At 35.1% G+C, this 23,252-nt stretch overlaps 2 protein-coding genes across 4 annotated transcripts in view; one reads left to right on the plus strand and one right to left on the minus strand.

Moving 5' to 3' along the window:
• LOC125677093 (protein draper-like) overlaps positions 1-6,023 on the minus strand; it is a 30,863-nt gene extending 24,840 nt beyond the window's left edge. The window contains exon 1 of one of the 2 annotated variants that reach the window (XM_056158897.1): positions 5,895-6,023. In XM_056158897.1, the coding sequence (XP_056014872.1) occupies positions 5,895-6,003 (109 nt within the window). In that variant the 5' untranslated portion in view covers positions 6,004-6,023. Of the gene's footprint in view, positions 1-3,450; positions 3,580-5,894 lie in introns of those variants that run through there. The other variant, XM_056158900.1, reaches the window with a different exon arrangement.
• Positions 6,024-7,457: 1,434 nt separating this feature from the next.
• Positions 7,458-20,581, plus strand: LOC130052825 (uncharacterized). Of its 2 annotated transcripts, XR_008801238.1 has the most exons (9): positions 7,458-7,556; positions 7,652-7,715; positions 10,210-10,435; positions 11,700-11,848; positions 12,883-12,997; positions 13,192-13,322; positions 14,663-14,791; positions 16,116-19,729; positions 19,989-20,581. XR_008801238.1 is itself a non-coding variant. In XM_056158902.1 (8 exons), exons 3-8 carry the CDS (start codon positions 10,210-10,212, stop codon positions 16,253-16,255), a joined length of 858 nt encoding a protein of 285 aa, XP_056014877.1. In that variant the 5' UTR covers positions 7,466-7,556; positions 7,652-7,715; the 3' UTR covers positions 16,256-16,581. The 2 variants fall into 2 exon arrangements, 1 of the variants encoding a protein (XP_056014877.1); XM_056158902.1 differs by lacking the exon at positions 19,989-20,581 and having other exon boundaries at positions 7,466-7,556; positions 11,700-11,816; positions 16,116-16,581.
• The last annotated feature ends 2,671 nt before the right edge of the window (positions 20,582-23,252 follow it).

The raw sequence follows: 23,252 nt of genomic DNA on the forward strand, positions 1-23,252 counted from the left end.
CGCCACTTATTATCTGGCGGCCGTCATATAAATTAACTGGCGGCCGCCAGTTATTTTATCTGGCGGCCGCCACTTAATTTATATATGGCGGCTGCCAATTGCAAAAACAATGTAATTCGTATCGCTGAGTGATTATTTTGGAAAGATTTAGAATAGTACGCAAACTCGCAGCATCTTTTTTCAAAGTACATAGGGACATTCGGAGGAGAAATTTTCTTCTACAATTGTTGACAAGCAGAAAAGGAACCTAAAATGTCTCTTGTCCAAACTTCGTACTCCTAAATTTGAGGGAGGGAGCTCCGTTCATCCTTCAATTGATCAGTTCATTCATTATTACATTTTTACCATTCATTACTACTACCAAAAGAGTGGGGTGGAGGCCAATTAATCTTATTTCACATGTGAAAATAATTTAGTTTAAATGTGAAAATAATAGAAATTGAACGTTCAAATAAATGGAAGGTCAGCCCTGTGGTTCTACGTATTTAACAGTACAATCGAAAAACAATAATTTAATGCTCTTAATTGTATATATATATATATATATATATATATATATATATATATATATATATATATCAGATACATATTACTAAGCATTGGGGATGGATTGCACCCCTTTCATTTTGAGAGAGAGATAGAGAAAGAGAGAGGAATTGAATAACTGGTGACAGCCATATAAATGATTTAAATTGAGTGGCGGCCGCCATATAAATTAAGTGGCGGCCGCCATATAATTAATTGGCGGCCGCAAGATAAATTAACTGGCGGCCGCCACATAAATTAACTGGCGGCCGCCAGTTAAATTAAGTGGCGGCCGCCACATAAATTAAGTGGCGGCCGCCATATAAATTAACTGGCGGCCGCCACTTAATTTATCTGGCGGCCGCCAGATAATAAGTGGCGACCGCCAGATAATAAGTGGCGGCCGCCAGATAAGTTAAGTGGCGGCCGCCAGTTAATTTATATGGCGGCCTCCAGATAATAAGTGGCGGCCGCCAGTTAATAAGTGGCGGCCGCCAGTTAATAAGTGGCGGCCGCCAGTTAAATAAATATTAATTCTATACTCTGGCACCTATCGGCTTCCGTAGTCTAGTCTACAGAAGTTTGTACCTAATCCCACCTCAGGTGTGTCCTGGGGTCCGTGTTTGCCTACACTTATTATTCATCAAATGTTTCATAGAAATACGCCACTTTCGTCAGCAAATGTTTCGGTTTCAGTTTCGGATAAACAGCACTCGAAGATAAGAACAGATCAATGCCATAAACTCTAAATAGCATGGAATCTCCTAGGGGATTAAATATGCATGTATTGGTTAGAAACTGAGCGGTGTATTTGAGTTAATGCTATAAAAGTTGAATGATCAAGTCCTTGTGTGGTAATGTAGCATATATAAACTGTAAACAAAAGATGAATCACACCGTATTTGATACAAAGGTTGAATCTCAAAAAGGAGGGGGGGGGGTGAGTTCATGTGTTCCTTTTGTAAGTATCCACAGTGTCCCGAATATACTTTTCTGTTGAACGTATTGCATTTGACTGTTAACCAGCAACTGCTAAATCAAGTAAATCGTGCACGCTAAATATATTAAAGTATTCTTTCCATTCAAACTGTACATATATGTAAAGTCAGGTATCATAATCTGGATTAACGGAATGTTTAATGAGCTGTCTTTGAGTTGGTTGACTTTTTCCAAGCATAATTCATATGATTATTAATGGACCGTGTAGCCTTGCCTAACTTGAAAGCTACATGTACTATGTGTCACATCGAAAGTCCATTAAAACTCTACTGGGGCCCGGGTAAAAATCCGACTGTTAATGACGTACGTCCCAATACAACAGATCTACTGAAAGCACTTCTGATGATAATAGAAACACGGAAGTAGTATAAGTGTCGAACTCCCCTAATGCTTCTTACCATCAAATTAAGTAAACACTTGTGCTAAGGACACAATTCCTATGCTTAAGCTTATCATGAAACTTAATACTCCCTGTGATTTTTCTACACATTAAATCATTTTCTAAATATCTAGGAATTGGCAGCACAATTATATGTATTATATGGTTGGTTGTCAATCACACCCTAATACATACATGTCTATATGTACTGATGATCTCGAGCGTTCTTTACACTAGAGAAAGTACTGCGTTGCAAGCCATATCAACTAAAACGCAGATATGAATTTCAAAATATCAAATCCAAAATAGTAGTACAATGTGGGTGCAGCAATCGTACTACTGGTGCTATTTCGACTTTCTTCTCTCTTGGGCGGCATTCCGAGGTTGATTTTGAAATTTAGAAATGAAATGTATAATATTAGACAATGATATGTCAACTGGTAATTATACGACCACGGTAAATTAAGCGCATGCCGTCTGCAAAATAATTTTTAACGTTTACAATCCACAACCATCCACGATTATCAATTGTTATTCACTTAAAAACTTTTTGAAAGCCATGCATAAGTAAACAAAAGTACTAAATCAAAATTTCAAAGTAAATTTACACGATATGTTTGCAAAATTTGTCAATGCGTCTGCATGTTTTGATATATGTGGCCGACAAGAATGCGTATAACAAACCCGACCCTTTATTTAGAACCTCAGGGAAGCCATCAGTCGCGTAGCCTGATTTAATTAATGTGTACGCCTATTGTACGGCGGCGACAAAGGCCCCCGGAAGCTCCTGGGATTTAGGAAACGTAGACGATGTTTGTAATTGAAAAAATACCCCAAAAAGCATGGACTCATCGCAGTTAAGATCTTGAAAAAATAATCATAGGTAATTGAAATTTTACAATTTTAATTATTTTTGTATGTTTGCCAGAGGGATTGTTGTCTTATTTTTTTTTTCTATGTTGTATTGTGCCATTTGCCGGTATCCTTTCATTATCAGTGATTTGGGGGGGGGGGTATAGGGAACAGTGGTTGACGGGAAGAAAAATTCGGGGAGCAGGGATTATGGTTGGGAACAATAACTGGGGGTAAAATGAAAGGGTAGCCGGGGAAGAGAGTGGTCATGAGGGCGTGAGGCGGTTGTCAAGGTGAAGGGTAGCGGGATGGAATATCCTCTATCCACCCATCTGTAATACCCCTTCCACATATTGGGAAATGTAAATGACTTTATAAACAAATAACAGAAAATCAATAATCAATTCCTAGTAATATATCATCTGGAAGTAAAAAAACACCTGTCGGGGACGGACCGTCGACAAACGAACGGACATTCAACTCTTAGACCAAGATTCATACAGCATGGATAAATTAACTTATTGATGGGTGAAAGTCAAACATATCATATTTACAACTAGTGACATAATGAAATGTATATGTTTTGTTTCATGAAATTAACTTGCATTCATGGTCATTCATAGTCAATCAATGGAATATATTTTTTTTCATATCGTAAGATTTGTTTAGAGTAATTAAGAAAAATATCTAATTACCTTGCAGGAAATGAATAGTTTGTATATTAATTGGAATCCCATGTCTTTTGTAACAGGTTTATTTTAGTTTCATGGTTTGACAAGTCGGCTTCTTTCATTGTTCCAATATCGGGATATGGAGGATCACATGACGATTTTGTCGAACTTAGACTAGAAGTGCTTGCTGTAGGACTTTCAGAAAAAGAGCTGGAACATGGCTCAGCTTCCTGTGGTGGTTTAGTAACACTCCGTTTAAAATATTCATCAATCTTCTTCATTTTGTAATTTGATCGGTTTCACAACTTGCCGGAACAATAATAGAGAAAAACATGCCGTAACGACAACGGTTTAGACCCGGAAAGGTGTAACACCAACAAGATATCCAAGATATCAGTACCAATAGGGAGACTAATGTACCGCAGATACTGCAGACACTTATTTTTCACCTATGTTTATAGCATTCAATAGGTTTTTTTTATGTGTACGACCGGGCGTTTTGACGTAAACGTAGCTACGCGCCTGGCCATTCGTCCCCAACGATATGATAATGAGAATGGGGTCTGATTTTAATCAGACTGACAAGTAGTACAGCCTATGCTGAAAGGCAAACTATTTTTCTCGTAAGATAAAGGCATCTATTTTGTATGCACTAATAGTTGCTATTATGATGTATAATGTTATATATTTGTTTAAGTAAAATGTAATAGATCTCTCTCTCTCTCTCTCTCTCTCTCTCTCTCTCTCTCTCTCTCTCTCTCTCCACACACACACACACACACACACACACACACACACACACACATACACACACACACACACACACACACGTGCACACAAGCACGTTCGCACGCAATACTATACTATACTATATAATATGCTATATTATAATTACTTTTATTTGAACTATTATATAACATTATGTATTTATTATCATATGTATCTACATATATATATATATACATGTATACATGTATGTACGTATGTATGTATGTGTGTGTGCGCGTGTGTGTTTGTTTGGGTTATTCCAATCGTATCAAATGACCAACATCTTCTATCTGTGAAGTTTTATGACCATCGTATAAAGGAAGTGGCTTTATTTTTACCACTCACAGGTAAACATTGTATGTTTTCAATCGTGTCATCTGCCAATTAAATTTGAGTGTCTACATGAGAGTATAATAACTGCATTGATTCCTGAAATGGCACCTGGAATGAACAATTTTTCAGTTCGATCACGGACAACTATTACAAACATGTGTTTGGCTTTAAAGTATGTTGTTTACAAATTTGAAAGTACAAGGTGAACCACTACCCGATTTTAGCGATATTTAAAGAGACGGCAATGACCTTAGACTGACTGTGTACTGTTACAAGGAAGTAAACGCAAACGATCGATCATATAGTACAAGGGAAATTCAGATATAGTAAATTACCTCACCTTGACAATATTTAGTTTCGCGTTGTCCTTTTTAACATCTGTTGCATTGTTTTATAAATTCATCGACTATAATCGATAGATAAATATTATGCTTAGTATATTCTGTTTTGAAATGAATTGCCTAAATTAGCTGCACCCCAGAGTAGGACTGCTACCGATACTTCCGATTATTCAATTTCTACTGACAATTAAAATAAACAACCAAGCATATTTTCATGCAATCAAAATTTAACTGATATGAACATACTCTTACGAAACAGATTATGTTTAATAGACACAGACTAAAGGTAATTTTCCCCCAAAATATATTCGTTTACACAACGTCTACAATAAACTTACGATGTAAACGAGGGGGAAAAAACCACATTGATGAATCTTTCACATACCGGTATCTCTCTTAAAATGCTGTGACGAACAGTTTAGCAGCCAACTACTTTTATTTCAAGATTATTACATATCTACAAGATCCCCCATAATATTACTTTGAGTACATATCTAACTAAAGAATATATCAAGCTTTCCCATTACTATCTGACGATGACAAACAATCTTCCAATCTTTCCGGAAGGCTGTGACTCTGGTTTGGGTTAAATTCGCTGAGAGTTTCGTGAAATGCAGTAACGAAAATTATAATCTCAATTCCACTGATTTTCGTATTGTTATACAAGTAACATCATGGCGACATTAATGTCACCCCTTTATTGAGTCTGAGTATAAAGAGAGGCATCGTAACGCCTTTCATTCGCGTCAAACTACACCTTTCGTTTGCTTGGTATCATGGCTGTGGTGTTTTTGCTTTTTATAAAAAAAAAGTATACAATAACTTTAGATACACCAGCGGGCGGAACCATCATTTACATATTTTTTTAAAACTGTGCTGTGTCAATAAATTATTGAACACCATCTGACAGTTTCAATACATGGCGAAGTTCAAATCAGAATTCACGAAATCTAGGCTCACGGCCGTGTCGATATTCATTTCATCATCTCCCAATTTAATTTCACCAAATGTGTGAGCATTACATGCTTGTGAGAAAATCCTCATGGTCATCATTGAATAAAAACTGTACACCCAAATCGTCAGTGTTCATAGTTGAGCTGCTCTGATCAAACACATTCTGTACATCCTCTCTCATCAAATATCGGGCGATAAGTGCGCGATGAACATGCATGGCGGGAGGAGAAAAATACCCAAGTGATCACCTGACAAAACTCTTACTTTTCATTGGGGTAATTCAAAAGATTATGCAATAAACACTGGTCACATGACAGATATTATATTTCTAATTGGTCACGATACAACTAAGTTATTGTATATTATTTCGGTGTATCTTGATTTGTGCTTCGCACTCGTCACCGTCCTTCGTCTAAATGAATCAAAACACACCGAAATAAATATACAATAACTATTACTTATCATGTCTGTCTTTGAACGCCTTTGATTTGCATGATTGCGTCTTTAGAAATATTTTCTCTGTTAAGCTATCGTAATAGGCTTCCGTAAAGAAGATGAACTTTATTTGCTACAAAATTGGTGTATAAGCCCTGAATTACTTCGTTTTATTAACAAGGCTTTCCGGGTCAAAAAATATTTTGTATCTTGTACTAGGGACACAGACAGTGAACGCATTCTTAAACACTGCTACATCTTGGATGAAATGTTTTTAAAATATCTGGTTGTCTCATAGATTCCCTATGCAAAATGGTTATGAAATAATGTTTATAAAATACTGTATGATCAATTTGTACAAAAATGGCAGAGCGATATTTCTAATTCGCTCAAAGCAATCGATTATAGAATTTTCAAAACAACACTGATTTAAAAAAAAAAAAAAAAAAAGGTATCCCATACACCTCCCAAAAAAAGCAAAAATATTATTTAAATATAGATGTTGTAATGTCAAACTACTAATTTAAACTGGTGGATGGCATAATATTTTTCTAGAGGTGATAGAAAATATACACTTTGTGACATAGATAAAATTGGAGATAAATATCACTATCTTTTAAAATGTAGTAATGTTGATATTGCATCCATGAGAAAATTCTGTTTACCTGAAATATATCGCTTAAATTTTAATATATTTAAATATAATAACCTGATGAACTCAAAAGGATAAAATTTTGCTGTTACAATTATGTAAATTCATAAATTATATAAAGGACAGAGTCCTTGTATTGTATATATGCATGTATCTTATATGTTCTCTACACTGATGTAAATTAGTTCATGAAAATAAAGTCATTGTCACTTAAAGTAGGTAACACAAGGTAATCAACACAATTTCTGCTCTGATTAGTCACAATGTGCGTTTCGGTAATCAATATGTACTGATCAATTCAGAACCAGCTCACGGTGTATAACCTCGTCTATTTATAAATCGGAGATAAACAACCGCCATAGATATCGTCTTAAAAGACAGTTAAACTAAGATAAAATCCGTAATACTCATCTGTACGTTTTAATTTTACAATAAATGTGATACATTGTCTTAATTATAAGATGTGTCCTAACATTTTAGTCCTATGTTACCTTTATGAAAATGTCCTAGATCCCAGACAATAAATACTATAAATACACGCCAATCCACAGCTATCCACGTGGTATTGTTTGTAAACATATAAAATTACACCACCACTGGGGTATGTTATTTATCGTTTGTCGGTGGAGATCTAGGTAGACGTTACTGTACGTACATTGATTGTTGCTGTAAGTTTATGGAAATTAAGAGAAAGACATTAATTGCAGTACATGTTTAATGATTATTTTTTTTTTACTTTTAGGGCAAACCTTGAAAAGAAGTTTTTTGGTATAGAATGAACTTGAGCCAATTCATGTGCATAAAAAGTAAGTGAAACACCTAATTTGATTCTAATGTAAAACTTATACGGTACCAATTTTGATGCACCAGATGCGCATTTCGACAAATAATGTCTCTTCAGTGATGCTCAACCGAAATGTTTGAAATCCGAAATAACAATAAAGTTTTAGAGCTATTATAGGGGAAAACAGTGTCTAAACTTTCTTTTGCTTGTACATATACTAGGATATCGATATCTATAAGGTCACGAGTACAAAGGTTCAAACTTGATCAGTAACTTATCAAGGCAGACCAATGCGCCAAAAATGAAATAAATACCTGCAAGAAAAGAGAAAAAAGTCCATAAAACTGATAATCCACGTTATTTTTTCAGTCCAAGGGTCATAACTTAGTGAAAAATCAACGGACCAATGTGTAATTTTAACTTGATCTGTAACTTGTTGTAAAAACGCGATGCAAAACAGATCAAATGAATGTGTGCAAGTTCAACAAAAGTCCGGAAAACTGAGAATTAATGTTATTTTTTCTAAGTCTATGGGGATTAACTTATTGAAAATTCAACAAACCAAGACGAAATTCGAACTTGATATGTAACTTGTTATGGCAAAGTAATATATCAAATATGTAAAAAAAAGATCTCTACAAGAACAAAGAAAAAAGTGCGGAAAACTGATTTGACGGACTGTCAGGCAGACAGACGGAGCGCAAATTTAAAGTCCCCTTTAACTTCGTCGGTAGGGGCCTAAAATGCAGAACACCCACTGGCTTTAAAAACGGTCGCGGTACCTTAGTGGTAGAGCGTTCGCTGTGCAATTAGGTCTTGAGTTCAAGAAATACTCATGCCATGGTCGCGCCAAACTCAAGAAGTGAGTGTTTCTTTGTCAAACGCTCAGCATTCAGAAATGCAAAACATGGGTCTTCGGATATGACTTAAGCACGGATCGCGGCGGGCATTGGCACGTTAAAGCACTCTCACTGCTACTGTCCTGAGCGCCAAGTATATCTCTAAATTTGTAATTCTTTACCTACAACTGGTGACGTCTCAATGTGAGTAAAAAAAATTCTCGAATGGACGTTGGTTTGGTTTTTCCTATTTAACGTCCCTCTTGAGATCCAAATTTTTTCACTCACTTGCCAGTGAAAGACCTATGCTCTGCGCATATGATCTTTGAGCAAAGAGGGATCTTTGTCGTGCAACACCTGCTGTGACACGGGAACTCGGTGTTTGCAATATCACCCGAAGGACAACCCCATTTAGTCACCTCTTACGACAACCAAGGTGTACTGAGGACCTGTTTTAAGAAACAAGAAAGGTTGTTCAAAAATGTTTTCACTAGCATTTCAAAGGTTATGGCTAAGATTATTTTTGTAGAAAAAGACAAACAGTTCAATAGCTAGTAATAATATACTTACGAATTCCCGACTGCAAAGGCATAAAATGAATTTGTCAGCTAAATACTACATGTATCTTTTAATCCTGATACATATTGGAAAAAGCATATATAATTTCTGTTAATGTATCAGAACAACATCGACTTGTTAATAAAAACCCAAGACAATGAAGAGCAAAGAATATAATCAAGTCTATAAAGAATAAAGAGTTTATTGTAAGACAAAGAAGGACATCTGCACACACCAGGGATATGATAATGTCATATATGTTCCCGCCGTAAGCCCTTTATCTTGATCAGATAAGCATATTATTCCGTAGTCAAAATCGATAATACAGAATGATCTAACAAGTTGTGTGAAAGAAGTCAAACAGTATCCGACCTAATTTGCAATGAAAATCATCCTAAGATTGTGAAATACTAGTAGAAAGTCGCTTTAAACAGAACTGTTGAAACCCAACTTATTTGCCAGTACCTGTATTTGTTTAAGAAATTTTCACACACAGAACATGTTCTTGTGTGTCGAATCAGTTGAGAGATATAAACACCATATACAGGTGACAGTAATTCTGCTACATAAATATGAATTGTGGTATTTACCATGCACACTATGGGAAATTCGGTCAGTGATTTGATTTTTTTTTTTACATAGGTTCAGATAATTCATATATAGTATGATACTATTTCACTCTAAGCGTCAACCAAGTCACAAGTGTTTACAATTTTCAATTTTATACGTATTTATTTTGTATGTTTTCTTTATATTAAATACTCAGTTTAACATGCATTTAACTGAATGTGGTTAACTGAACTTTCAAATTTTATGTGTTTTATTCTGTAGTAATTGTACCTTATTGTATATTTGTTGTGAAACCAAAAATAACATGAATATAGTAAGCGTTGGGAAAATGAAAAGGTTCACAAACATCGTCCGGAAAGGCTATCAAACGTACGGATTTCTGGTTCTCGTCCACTATGTGTTCAAATCTATGAAACCTAACATTGGTAGAACACTGGCATTATGCATGTAATATGTTGTATTCTGCGACTTGTAACATCAAATAATATAATGTATACGACTCTTCTCTGAATGCTCGGATTTTATTAATTTTAAAACCCACACTTGTAGATGCCAAATTCACATTGTCCACATCCAACCTCAACAATGGAGCATGTAAACAATTGTCCAGATTCAAAATATACCTGGGACCTGGCTGCAGAAAGAAAAGGATGTCACCGAATATTCGATAACTGTCTCGGTTTACCTAAACAGGACCTAAAATATCACTGTCTCATCAATCCATTCCTGAACGAAACTGTGGAGGTTTGTGCTCCTTCTCGGAGGATGTTCGGTGGTAGCATATCCAATTGAATATCTTCTTGCTTTGTTTTTACTCTCTTAACTTACTGGTAAATATCTCATAAAATCATTCACTGCACCCTACGGTCACAGTAGCTTAGTGGTAGTGCGTTCACTTCATGATACGAGTATGTTTGTCTAACTCTTTATTTTGTATTGCTTATAGGACTTAGGAAATTGATCAATGTTCGTTATCTTCACTTTTCATGATCAAAATGTTGTGAGTTTGAGTCCACTCATACCATGGCTGTGTCAAAAATGTGACGTACAGCAGGTAATGATTCGTCCCAGACAAAAGCTTGACTTTTAGAAAATGTGAAGATCACCACTATGATAAATCTCTTAACTCCAAAATTAAGAGTTGGGCAAACACTGACTCATGGATATACCAGAGGTGTGAACAGTTACCTAGGACCAGTAAACACCCCCTGTTGACCGGTTACATTCCAGTTAGCCTAATATCTTGATCAGGTAACGGGTGATTCCATAGTCAAAATCAGTGTATAAAGAACGGGCTATAACAGTCGATATAAAACTTTTCAGACAGTGTTTGACGCAATGAGGTTCTATTTACAAACTACTGTAGAATCTGCGAAATATTGACTTTAAACAATGCGGTTCAAATCCCTGTAACATGTGAGAGCCATGGGTCTTTCGAATATGACATTCGAACTGGAGGCCCCATGTCGCGCCAGACTTTGATACGTTAACGAACCCTCACTGCACAGCCCTGGGCGCTATGCATATGTCTAACTGTGTAGTATCGTACTTCACCTACAAATGTGAGTGAAGAGTTATCAAAGGGACGTAGCACAACAACAGTCATTGCACCTAAACCAATACATAAGTACATTGTATCTTAAAGTTACTTGAATTAGTATTTGGTATAACTGTTGAAGTTGTAGAATAATAAAGAATTCAGAATTAATCTAACTCATGAAAAGTGAAGATTACGAACATTGATCAATCTCATAACTCCTACAAGCAATACAAAATAGATAGTTGGGCAAACACGGACCCCTGGACACACCAGAGGTGGGATTAGGTACCTAGGAGGAGTAAGCATCCCCTCATATAAGAAAAACGTTTTGATGCTTATATGGTAATATTTTATGCAATTATCACACACCATACACAGATAAATTCTATTCTACATGATGATTCATAATTCCTTTTGGTGAGAGGGATGATAGAAAAAGATGAAAATGTGAATGCAATTTTTCCAAATGCGATAATCTGATTATATGTATACTCAACAGGGTTTTGTCCAGAATACAGCACTCGCGCGGAAGGAGTTCAGGAAAATTTCGACATCGATTGCAAAAAGTTCCAAAGTTCATGTCCAATAACGTTCATGTCTACAGAGGCTTACAAATGTAAGCATATACATGTAGATACCATGTTGGAGGTAATACCCACGGAAATATTTATGATACATGTAATAATAAATTGATTGTTAATGAAGGGGCAAAAGGCATTTAAAGTGAAGAACTTTTTACATCAATTTCAAGGAGTATTCACCTGAAATAAAACGCATTGATATGATATTACTATTACAGTACATCAGAGAAACGTTGTTTGTATCATCACTAAGTAAACTAAAGAATCATGTTCTGATACTGTTTCATGTCCGTTTTGCTCGTCAATAACATAAACTACAGTGTTAGATTTTCAGAAAAACCACATCATCTTACCGGAATGTCTATGTACCCACCAATCGTTCTTCCGTAAACAAAATACTAATATTTAATAACTGTAGTTAAGTTTATTTTATTAATGAAATGTATAGCTAACAGTGATGAATCGGAACTCCTATAAGCAATACAAAATAGACAGTTGGTCAAACACGAACCCCGATCAATTCAAAATACAATTTACTATAGCATTTTTGCATTCATCATACGAATTTTCTGCAAAGTTTTGTTCCAATTTCACATTTCACAAAATATATTCACATGTACAAGTCTAATACATAACATCCAATGATCAAAACACTATCGAACAGCAGCTGTGAGATTCAAGTATGGAATTCTCATTCATCAAAATGCTGTCTGTCAGTGCCAATGAGTTATGGATCAAATTAAAACTAATTTTTCTGAGTGATTCTTGCAATGCTCATTTATTCCTTTTTATTGTAATCAATGTGCAATCAGAGAAATATTGATGAATTTTAGTAGGGTCCTGAAATAAGCTTGGTAGAATCCCAACATTCTGACTGAAACGTAAACTGTATCGATAATAATTTCTAATAATATTTTGACCACACGCAGTGAACACAAATTGAATGCAGTCTCAATAAAAATCTATATATACATTGTAAGACGTATAATATTGATGGATATAGTTTTGAATCATTGGAATGAATATGCCCTAAAATGTGCCTTTCGCCAAAATTGTTTACTTTTATATAATTAAATTATCAAGCTTGCCTTGTTGTCATAGATCAAGAGTGCTACACAATGATAAACAGACGAACAACACAGTCCGCTACCGAAAAGCCTTTAAAATCACATTCTGAAAGGACATCTTCAACAAGCAGTTCAGATACCAAAACAAAGTATGTTTTACATATATGTATGTATGTATGTACAGTGTTGATGAAGACGTTGTGTGTATCTTCTATGCATGACAGAGATTCGTATATACAATAAACAATGTCTAACATGAAATTGAGCCATGGCCATCAATATGTTTTACTTTTTGAATTATCTCAATAACGCTTTTCTTTTATAATTTCGAAATTCATTTTAGTGCCGAACATGCTACCTACGTCATGTCTATTGTACTTGGAACGATTGCACTGGTTGTTGTGGTCTTAATTTTTATGTTGACGTTGTGGTACTGCTCAAGGAAGCGGAAACAACTTTGCAAAAGGAGAAATGGTAAATTACAAAAAATGTGCAGATATAGGGAGATATTATGCAGCAATATATATTTTGTCATTAGAAAGCTTGATATGGATAAATATGACATTTTTCTTGATTGCAGGCAAACAAGGGGAAACGCAAAAATTGTATCAAAGCATCGGGTCATATTAAAACTAACTTGTTGTATAGATTGATGATTACTGGAAAAAATAATCAACGTATTTCTTTTTAATCTTCAAATTCAATGAGATATATTATTAATTAACTCCATTTTATGTATCATTTTAACTCGATCTGGATATTTACTACAAAATGAAAATGTAGAATCAGTTATATTAAGTACTTTTACTTTCAGTTTTCAAATGTCACGGTCATGTAACATATTTGAACGCCCTGTCTTTTCAAAATGAAATTATTTGAAAATGCATATTCATAAAAGTATAAATCAAAGACTATTCCACAAATAGGGATTTTTGATAACTAACATTTGATTTCTTTTGGCATGAATTTCACATTCACACATTTACGGCAATAATAGGTCTGGCACTTTATACGAAATGTAAATGGTAAACTTCTTGAAATAATTTACCTCGACATATAGAAATATAAAACAATTAGGTATGTAAAGCGTCAAACTTGAGGATATTTTATGCAAACGATGAGCAATTATTACAGCATCAAAATGCTTCGTTTGTTTTCCTAGCAAGAGTTGCTGATATACACGTTTCTTCTCCAGGTTTCACACAAACTATCAGTAAACTATCCTTTATATCTGCAGCTACGCTACGGTGTTGTTTACACACATTAACTTAAACCTTTACATATTAGGAGATAGTTCAAGGTCAAGATAAGATAATAAACTTACCATAGAATATTCTATATCTGACAAAAATAGACACGTGTAAACATATCACAGAAAGTTAAAAAGTATTTTAACAAGCTGTTACACATATCCAACGTGAACACGTAATAGCGATAATCAATAGCTACAACATATCACATTTTCCCCGCCATGCAAGTTATACGTGTCCTTCGTAGCATGCATTTTGATTGTGACGTATATAGTCTGCATGTACTGTATGCCGTGCACTGAGGTACATTTCTGTGTGTGACACTGCGGATTGCTCTGGAATCCATAAATAGGCTATATATGCATAAAAATATTAAGGCTGTTTAACTACAGTCGATGACAACTATAAATTTCCAATGCCAGAGACAAAATGACACGCTTATCTTATGTATTCTTCCAAATATATATCAATGCAATATGAAATTGTGCCCTATTGTAAGAGTCTGTATAACTTATTGGCAGTGCAATTGAATGATGAAACAAATATAATTCTGAATTTGTTGAGCAAAGAATGTGAAAACAAAGGAAGAAGAGATGCGACGAGAAAATGCAGACTATTTGACTGGTAATGATCAGCCTGAATCCTATTCCTACCTCGTTTCTAATCCCAACAATTCTGATGAATGCGAAAGAGGTTTGTGTTTGTCATGTTAAAAGTTTTCATTAAATACATTTGATGAATTTTCTACTCATAGAGAGACATCATCATTGCCGAGGAAGGGCTGAAACATATAGGCCTATGCTCCGCGTTTATGGCCTTTGAACAAGGATGACTCTTTATCGTTTCACACTTGCTGTGACACGGGCCTCTGTTTTTTGCGGTCTTGTCCGATGGGCCACCCCACTTAATCACATTTATAACAAGCAAATGTACTGAAGACCTATTTTTACCTAGATCCCAAACGGGGCCATTTAAGCGTAGTTTGCATCTGTACCTTATATTTGGTTTACTGAAAGAGCTTTGACAATAATGAATGTTCTGAATCTATTGTAAGATCTGTAAAGTTTGAAAGTATAGCATACACGTAGTTTAGTAACAGACCATTCCATAGAAATGAAAATATAAGACACTTATCTTTTTGTCAGTGATTCTTTCATAAGGTATTGTGAAATTAAATTTGCATCAATGCTATTGGTTTCCCAATCCTACCCATCATCCTTTTCGAGAAAGTTTCTCCTGGTAACCGGGCACAGAAACTGCCAACCTTATATCTTAATCAGATAAACAGAGTAACCCCCAGCCACAAGCAATAATGAAAGTAATGTCCTAACACCTGATATGAAAATGACACCAAACCTTTATGTGGATAATCTACACATTAAAAGCCAGGAAAGTGAAACTCTCAAAGACAATAAAAACAATATTGCTTTAAAAAGTCAACTCTATTCATCGACTTTATGCAAAATTAAAACCTGATAAATCGGGAAAGTAGTGGCTGTGTTACTCAGTAATAGTAATATATCTTTCATTTCAATATTTATATGCAGTGTCGCTGTCTATAAACAATCATACAATTAACCTTCCTGTAATAACTATGTGCGTCAAGGGTCATGGACGTGGACGTTATCTATTCTTTTCCTGTGTGGTAATTTGTTCAAATCATGATCCAGCTTTAGTTCTAAGGATGATATTGTGACAAAATTGTTTGATTGATTAAAGTATCCTACATATAGATACATGTTTATTGTTTGTACATGAACCCTTGTAGTTCTTAAGAAGATAACTTGTAAATCATTTTCTTACAAACAGAATGCATTTTATGTACCATGACCCCCTGATTATCTAACATATCAAATATGATTAGACATGCATGCTGGTAATTCTTGAAAGGAATATAAATGTATTTGTCCCTAAATTTTGACAATCTGGGTATTCGTCAATAAAAATATTAATACTGTATTTTTCTATTTCGTTGAATTGGATTATGAAACATGTGTATTTTAATTTTATGTTTTAGATATTCATTGTGATTATACAAAACAGGCATCAGCTACCATAATACTTGATGATGGCGTATTCAGCAATGGTATATCATGCCTTGTTCATAAATCAAATAACAGCAATGCAAGTACAAAAGGGGAACCTTCAGATGGATGACCTATCGCCGTGGACTGTATAATTGCATTATTTCATTGTGAGATAAACATTTGAAGTTGTCTACATAGATTTCTATATTTACTTTATAAAACATTATGTCATTGTTTTAACTTTAGGTTCATTATGTCTACATACATGTATCATTTATTGAATATTGAATGTAGATATATCAAGATGTTTTGAATCATCATACCCCAGTGTTGTATGACTATGTTAGAGAAAAGGCTAAATAGGTTTATCCTGTTGCCCAATCCCATTCACTATTACACAAAACATTTTTTTCAAGTTTATCATGCTATAGAAATAAACAACATTTTGCAGTAAAAGTGAAATATCGTGATATGTATAGTGTATGCTTACTCCTCATAGGCACTACAGTACGGCCAACACGGATCCCGTAATTTCCGCACTTTCCCGGCGGGATAGAGCTACCACGGTATATCTCAGGTAGCCCTGCATATCCCGCGCTCCCCTGCGGTCCTGCTGTCCTCGCCGCGGTCTCACCTGTAAATGATTAATACCATCAACAAACGCAAGTTATCTCCCGTTAACGTAAATTATAAATATATCAATTGCCGTAAACATGTGCATGCATCGCTTGTACAAACACATTTTACAAAAAAATTCTCATGTCACCTTTATTGAATCATACATTCAATATAATGGTAGATTACCATATACCATTGTCGGAAGATTACCATATACAAGTGCATATATATACCCTTTACCCGTAAACAGCAAAGTTAACTTTACGAAAACCGATTATACCTGTTAGTATCAATCGCATATTGGTGGTTTCATAGATTGTTTTTCAGGAATTTAATTATATACAATGTATTTGAACAAATATTTAAAAAAACATAAATTTGTATTAAAGTAGGAAAAAGAAAACCTTGCATCAGCAAATTCTTTATAAAATTAGAGAGAGAGAGAGAGAGAGAGAGAGAGAGAGAGAGAGAGAGAGAGAGAGAGAGAGAGAGAGAATACTATTGAACATACCTGACTGTGAAGAAACGGTCATGGGTATGTGTATATCTGTTACATAACACTTCCTGTCTGCTTCAACGCCTCAGACATCGATCAGCACACGCTTTACCCGTAAAACAGCAAAGGTAACTTCACGAAAACTGCTTTTCGCACATTATCAATCACAGATTGGTGGTTTCATAAATTGTTTTTCAGGAATTTAAGTCCATACATGTATTTGTACAAATATAAAAAAAACATGTATAACACAGATATTAAAGTAGGAAAAGGAAAGTTTAGCATCAGCAAACTCTATATTAAATTTAAGAGAGGAGGTGGTGGTGCTGGTGATAAAATGTGTAAAGCGAGGACAATTTTTAACCATTTGACAAAAATCTTACGTCTCCATAAACGTGACCCATAGCATACGACAGATGTAGATACAAAACATCAGATTAGAGGGGACAAGTGGTGTGAGGACATGTTTTCATGAATATTCTCTCTCAAAACCATTTTTTCACAATTCACAAGAGAACATTAAATAGGTGACCCTATAGCTATACCTAACACAGTACATATTTGCCTTTACAATAACATGCGTGTATTTTCTTCTAGACATTGCGAAAACGTCCTCATTTAACATGTTTCATTGTCTAGAGAGGAAGAGAGGGTATACTATTTGTTACTGCAGTAATAAGTTTGTAATAGCGAGCGAAGCTCGTGTCGCGAACCGAAACAACGAGTTCGCTCCAATGATTACACATATGAGTCACGTGATTTGCTCTTCATCAGCTGAAAAAAGATGAGTATTACCCATAATGCTTCTGGAAAATTGTCGCCGTCACTGTGGTATACTTCATTGACAATCCCGTAATTAGAATAATTAGATTGTTTAGAAAGTATCATAAGGGTTTTTAAATTCCAGACAAGCTTTCTCATAGCTTCAAACGTTTTGTTTTTGCTTGGTTTGAGAGAGGAAGAAAAAACATTGCAGCTAATATGACGTCACAATGTAACTGTTGACATCCACCGCGTTATATTTCCCGCATTAAATGAAGAGGCGGATAAAATGTCTATAAATCGTGTTGCAAGATGTTAATGGCTTCGCTCGTCTCAACGGTCACACCGTACATTTTAACCTACGTGAAATATATTATAAACAAATTAGCTACGAGTCTGCGACTCTTCTGTTTTGAGAGGTAAAATTGCGAGCAATACTTTGAACATGTTTTTGGTGTGCTCACGACTGTACGTGCGAATATGGGCACAAGGAGTTATGTGTACTATTTACATGTGAAATTGTTAACTACTGGTATTTGTAAATTTGATATAAACTGTTTTTGATACAAAGTAAGGCAAACGTTTATTTTGTTACAGTTTCACATGGAATTTATAGAAGTGTAGATGTGTGCGAGATTATATGTGCGTGACTGTATGCATTGCGTAAACTGAACAGATGAATAAACTTCGTAATATTCCCTGGTTTGAGATCCGCCTATTTTTTGATACTGGAACACATCAGAATACTACCCGTCACAGTGAAACTCCGTCCCTAAATTACTAAACACGAGATTCAAGATTGCGGAAAACGAAACAAACACCTGTGACACCGAGGACGTTGTCCAAGAACATGAAGTACAGGGCATTCAAAAGATACCGTTAGATAGAGAACAATGCCATAAGAAAATGACACCGAAAGGTCAGTTGTTGAAGATTGAAACTCTCAATTCTGAATTTAAGACATCTGTCAATAAGTGGAGGAAACAACCCAACAGAGTCATGGTTTTAATAACTGATAAATCATCAGATCTTGAAGTTTTAAGATTTGAAAGAAAGATTTTTGAAGCACCATATGTGATCTTAGAACTACATTTGACAAAACCTGTGATTTATCCAAAGGTAACAACCCGCACACCATTTTTGGAATAGGTGATCTGAGCATACAAAATAACCATATCACTGTGTTTCTTGAGTGTTCAAAAACTGATAGGTTTGGGAAGTAGGTCACGATTGTACGGAATTGTCATGGTTCAGTTTTTTGCCCAGTTCCGGCTATGACTAATTTTAAGGACGCAAGAGCTGGTTTGGATGAACCATTGCCCCTATTGGTCTAGATAGCATAGGTGCTACAAGTATCATTTTATTCAGAATAGGGGATGTGCCAGTGGCAGCAGGTAAAGGGGTTTATGTGATGAAATCAAAATAGCTGGAAAATGGGGGTATAATGCGTTCCAAGCTTATATTAGATCGTCACTTACGTGAACATCTCTTTTATGTTAATCATTCACTCTGTGAACGTTTATGATGTGTTAGATTTATACATATTAATGCATATTATAGGGATCCCACAACTTAACGATATCAAGGAATGGATAGTCGGTTTGTCAATTATAAAACGGGCAATGAAAGCAGCACGAATTGCACCAGGAGGACAGAATAAAAGAGGAATAGATATTCAGTGACAAGGGTATGGGAGGTAAACTTCATCGACCTGATTGGCAAAGATAGGTACCTAACTGCCCTAGGAGATTATCATCTTTTTTTTACTTATTGTGCGGCCAATAATTTACAATGTACGTCACTTCTTGACACAATTATATATCTATAGTTGAAATTACAAAGTGAAGTAAAATAGTTTGTATTGTTTTCTTCAAATTTCAAGTTGATATTGCTTTCTAGTGGACAGTCTTTGGGTTTTGTAGTTTACACTTAGTGTAAACCATTCTGGGTACATATGTAGTACAAATGAAACTTTCCTGATTTTCAGATCTAATTAAGTTGGACGTGTAATTACAGTCCAGCATCTTCATTGAGACTACGCTGGTTTGGTCCTTCCCTTTTCATGCAGACACGCTTATGTTAGAACTATGGAACAAGCAAGGAATAGACTGAATAGGAATTTGATTGCAGGGGTATCACTCACGCTTAATTCAATTCAAGGGACATTTGAGTATTTTACTGATCGGGGAAACGAAAAGAATTACCTTGTATATTGTATATGATTATCACATGAGTGAAGGATTCTAAACAGTGACAAAGTGGCCATTTATTATTTGAAGGTTCCTACCCTTGTCGTATGTTGGTGGACAACCTCATAGAATTTTCTGCATGCAGAGGTTTGTATTTTATATCAACAATTTCAATAAGGTTACAAGTTACAGTTTTGAATACAATATATGTTGATTGTGCTGGTAGCTTGATTGTGATTACCCAGCAGTGTATTTGCCGTTATGGACGATACATGTTAATTAAGGATGAACCCTGTTAAAAGGTTACTCCATAGTGTATATGGTTGTATATATGTTCAAGTTGTTTTGGCGACTGTGACCAATATCTTCCAAACAATAAATTGTAAAATGCTCTCATAATCTGTTTCATCTACAAAATATATGTGAGGACTGTATTGTATAATTATCAGGATAAGTTTTGTGTTGGATTGCTGAACCAATGGGTTAATACAGACTTTCATAATTACAGCACATATTTTAACTTGTAAATATTTGTGGTTATCTCCCCGGGCCCTCTTCTATGGGTGATATGTCATTGAGGTAGATAGTGTTATTTGATTATGGTATCTGGTTTTTTTTTTAAATCTAAGACATGTCAAGTTGTTGATTTAGTCATCATTGCCAGACGTTGTATAATCCGGAACCCTGTTTCTGACTACCAGGTATCATTCTCAATTTACCGTAACATCACTTTCCTTTCTCATCCTGCAGCATTTAAGAAGGTCAGTAAAAATTGAGAGCGGGGAAATTTGAAATACCAATCCAACCCACCATTCTTGTTCGTTCTGTTCAATTCTTTGGCTGTTGATATTCTTCTCTCATATATCACTTGTTATCAGCATTCCTGGATGTTCCATACTTGCACGACTTGGTCCAGAACTATTCACTTTGGAATGATGTGAGGTTGGTTGTAATGTTTAACGTCCACTTGAGATTTTTCACTCATATGGAGACGTCATCATTGCTAATGAAGGGGTACAACATTTAGGCAGATCCTCGACGCTTACGGACTTTGAGCAGGGTTGGATCTTTATCGTGTCACAACTGTTGTGACACGGGGGCTCGACTTTCTGCAGTCTCATCCAAAGGACCTCCCTATTTACTTAGCTCTTACGACAAGCAAGGGGTACTGGGGACCTATTCTAACCCGGTTTCCTCGGGACTGATACAGGGCAAAATTTTCATCTTTAATGTGGATGTTGCATTATGATATTGACAGTTGATAATTGGATGTTAATTTGTTAAAGTTTATTTCATATAGAGAATTTCAATAAGGTTACAAGCTAAAAATAGCTTTAAATAGAATGTATGTTGTAGAATGATTTTGATTACCTATGATGTTAATTGCCGTTACTAACAACACATGGAAATGATCTTGTTGGGGATGAACCCTGTTGAAAGTCGACCCCACAGTTTATATGGATGTATATATGTTCAAGTTGTTTGACCATTGTGGCCATTATCTGTCAAACAATTAAATGTGAAACGCTCACATGATGTGCATCATCTTAAGGATCTATGAAAGGAGAAGAATAGCGTATAATTACAAATTTAAGGCCTTATTTCAGATGTTATTTTATTTACTTCATGCACAAAATTATAGGCTTCTTACGAACATTGACCCTCATACTTCATCTCCTGATATCAATAGAAAGTAGAGAAGAGATAATAATGTTGAGGTGTTACTTAGCTGGCCGAATTCAAGAATGACTTTCTTTTGAATTTAAAGAAAAGGTGTAAGTATATAAATTAATTGTGAGGATGAGGATTCTTCAAAAGCACACTAGAGTTTTAAACATATTTGATATCCCAGTCAGTGGGATGAATGAATGTCAGCTAAAGTACCTATACTGAATTCCTAGACATCACAAAAAGCCCTTCCAAACATGCATTGCTCGATACAGTAAATGTTCTACCAAGCATTTTGCTCCTCACATAAATATAATTAGCTGTCAAGGAGAAACCCCTACCATATTATATCACAACATACATGTATGCCAGTAGATTTATAAAGAAACTTTAATTCCCATGGACACAATTCTCTCCCTTGGTACCTGACCTGTTTTTATAATTATATAAGGCAGAATTTATTCAAAATAGTATACTTTAGAAGAAAAATTACCTTGCTTCAACTCGACATTTATATATATCGACGTTTTATCTATTAACAATATTAATTTCCATTCATCCATGTATTTGATATATCCCAATTTAACTCAAAATAAGAGGCACCACAGTCTTTCACAGTGTTTCGTATTTAGATCTTTTATTGAACGAATATATTAACGGCAAACTAAAAATTCAATTGTATGACAAACGGAGCAGCTTCAGTTTCTCCATTGCCAACTTCCCATATTTATTTATGTAACGATGTTTCATTATCACCTGCACGATGGTGTTTATATCTCTGAACTGACTCGATAAGCAAGAGCTCCCTTTACCTATGAGCAGTTTTAAATCGAGGTAGTCACATTTATCGTCAGCATTTCGCAAAGTATCTGGTCGTCATAACGATCTATTTTGTAAAACATCAGACTGTTTAGGTCAAACTCTCTCTCTCTTACTCATCATAGGCAGTTGATCCCACTTCTGGAATACCCAGGGTTTGTTGTTGGCTCGTTCTTAATTTTGTATTCATTATAGGAATTATGAGATTCATCATTGTTATCTGAATCTTCTCATTGTAAAAAATCAATCAATGACATTGGAAATTAAATTTTCAAAGTCAAGGGTGTAATTCTTGTGTGAAAAGTTGGATATTACAAAAAGTGATCAACACCATAATTCCCATAAAGTTTCGTTTGTAATAAAGTTGAGTACATTTGCAATAGAATATTTAAATTTGAAGAAGAGGTGGAAGACTAAAATAAAGTTCAAGTTTTCTGGGATATATCAATTCGACAAATGAATGAAAATGATTATTGTTAATAGTTAAAATGTCGTCTATGTATCTATTTGTAATTATCGAGTTGAAGGTCACAACATACTGTGAATATGTCAGTGTATAAATGTGACGATAAAAG

This window comes from Ostrea edulis, chromosome 3 (assembly GCF_947568905.1).
Source record: "Ostrea edulis chromosome 3, xbOstEdul1.1, whole genome shotgun sequence".
NCBI lineage: Eukaryota > Metazoa > Mollusca > Bivalvia > Ostreida > Ostreidae > Ostrea > Ostrea edulis.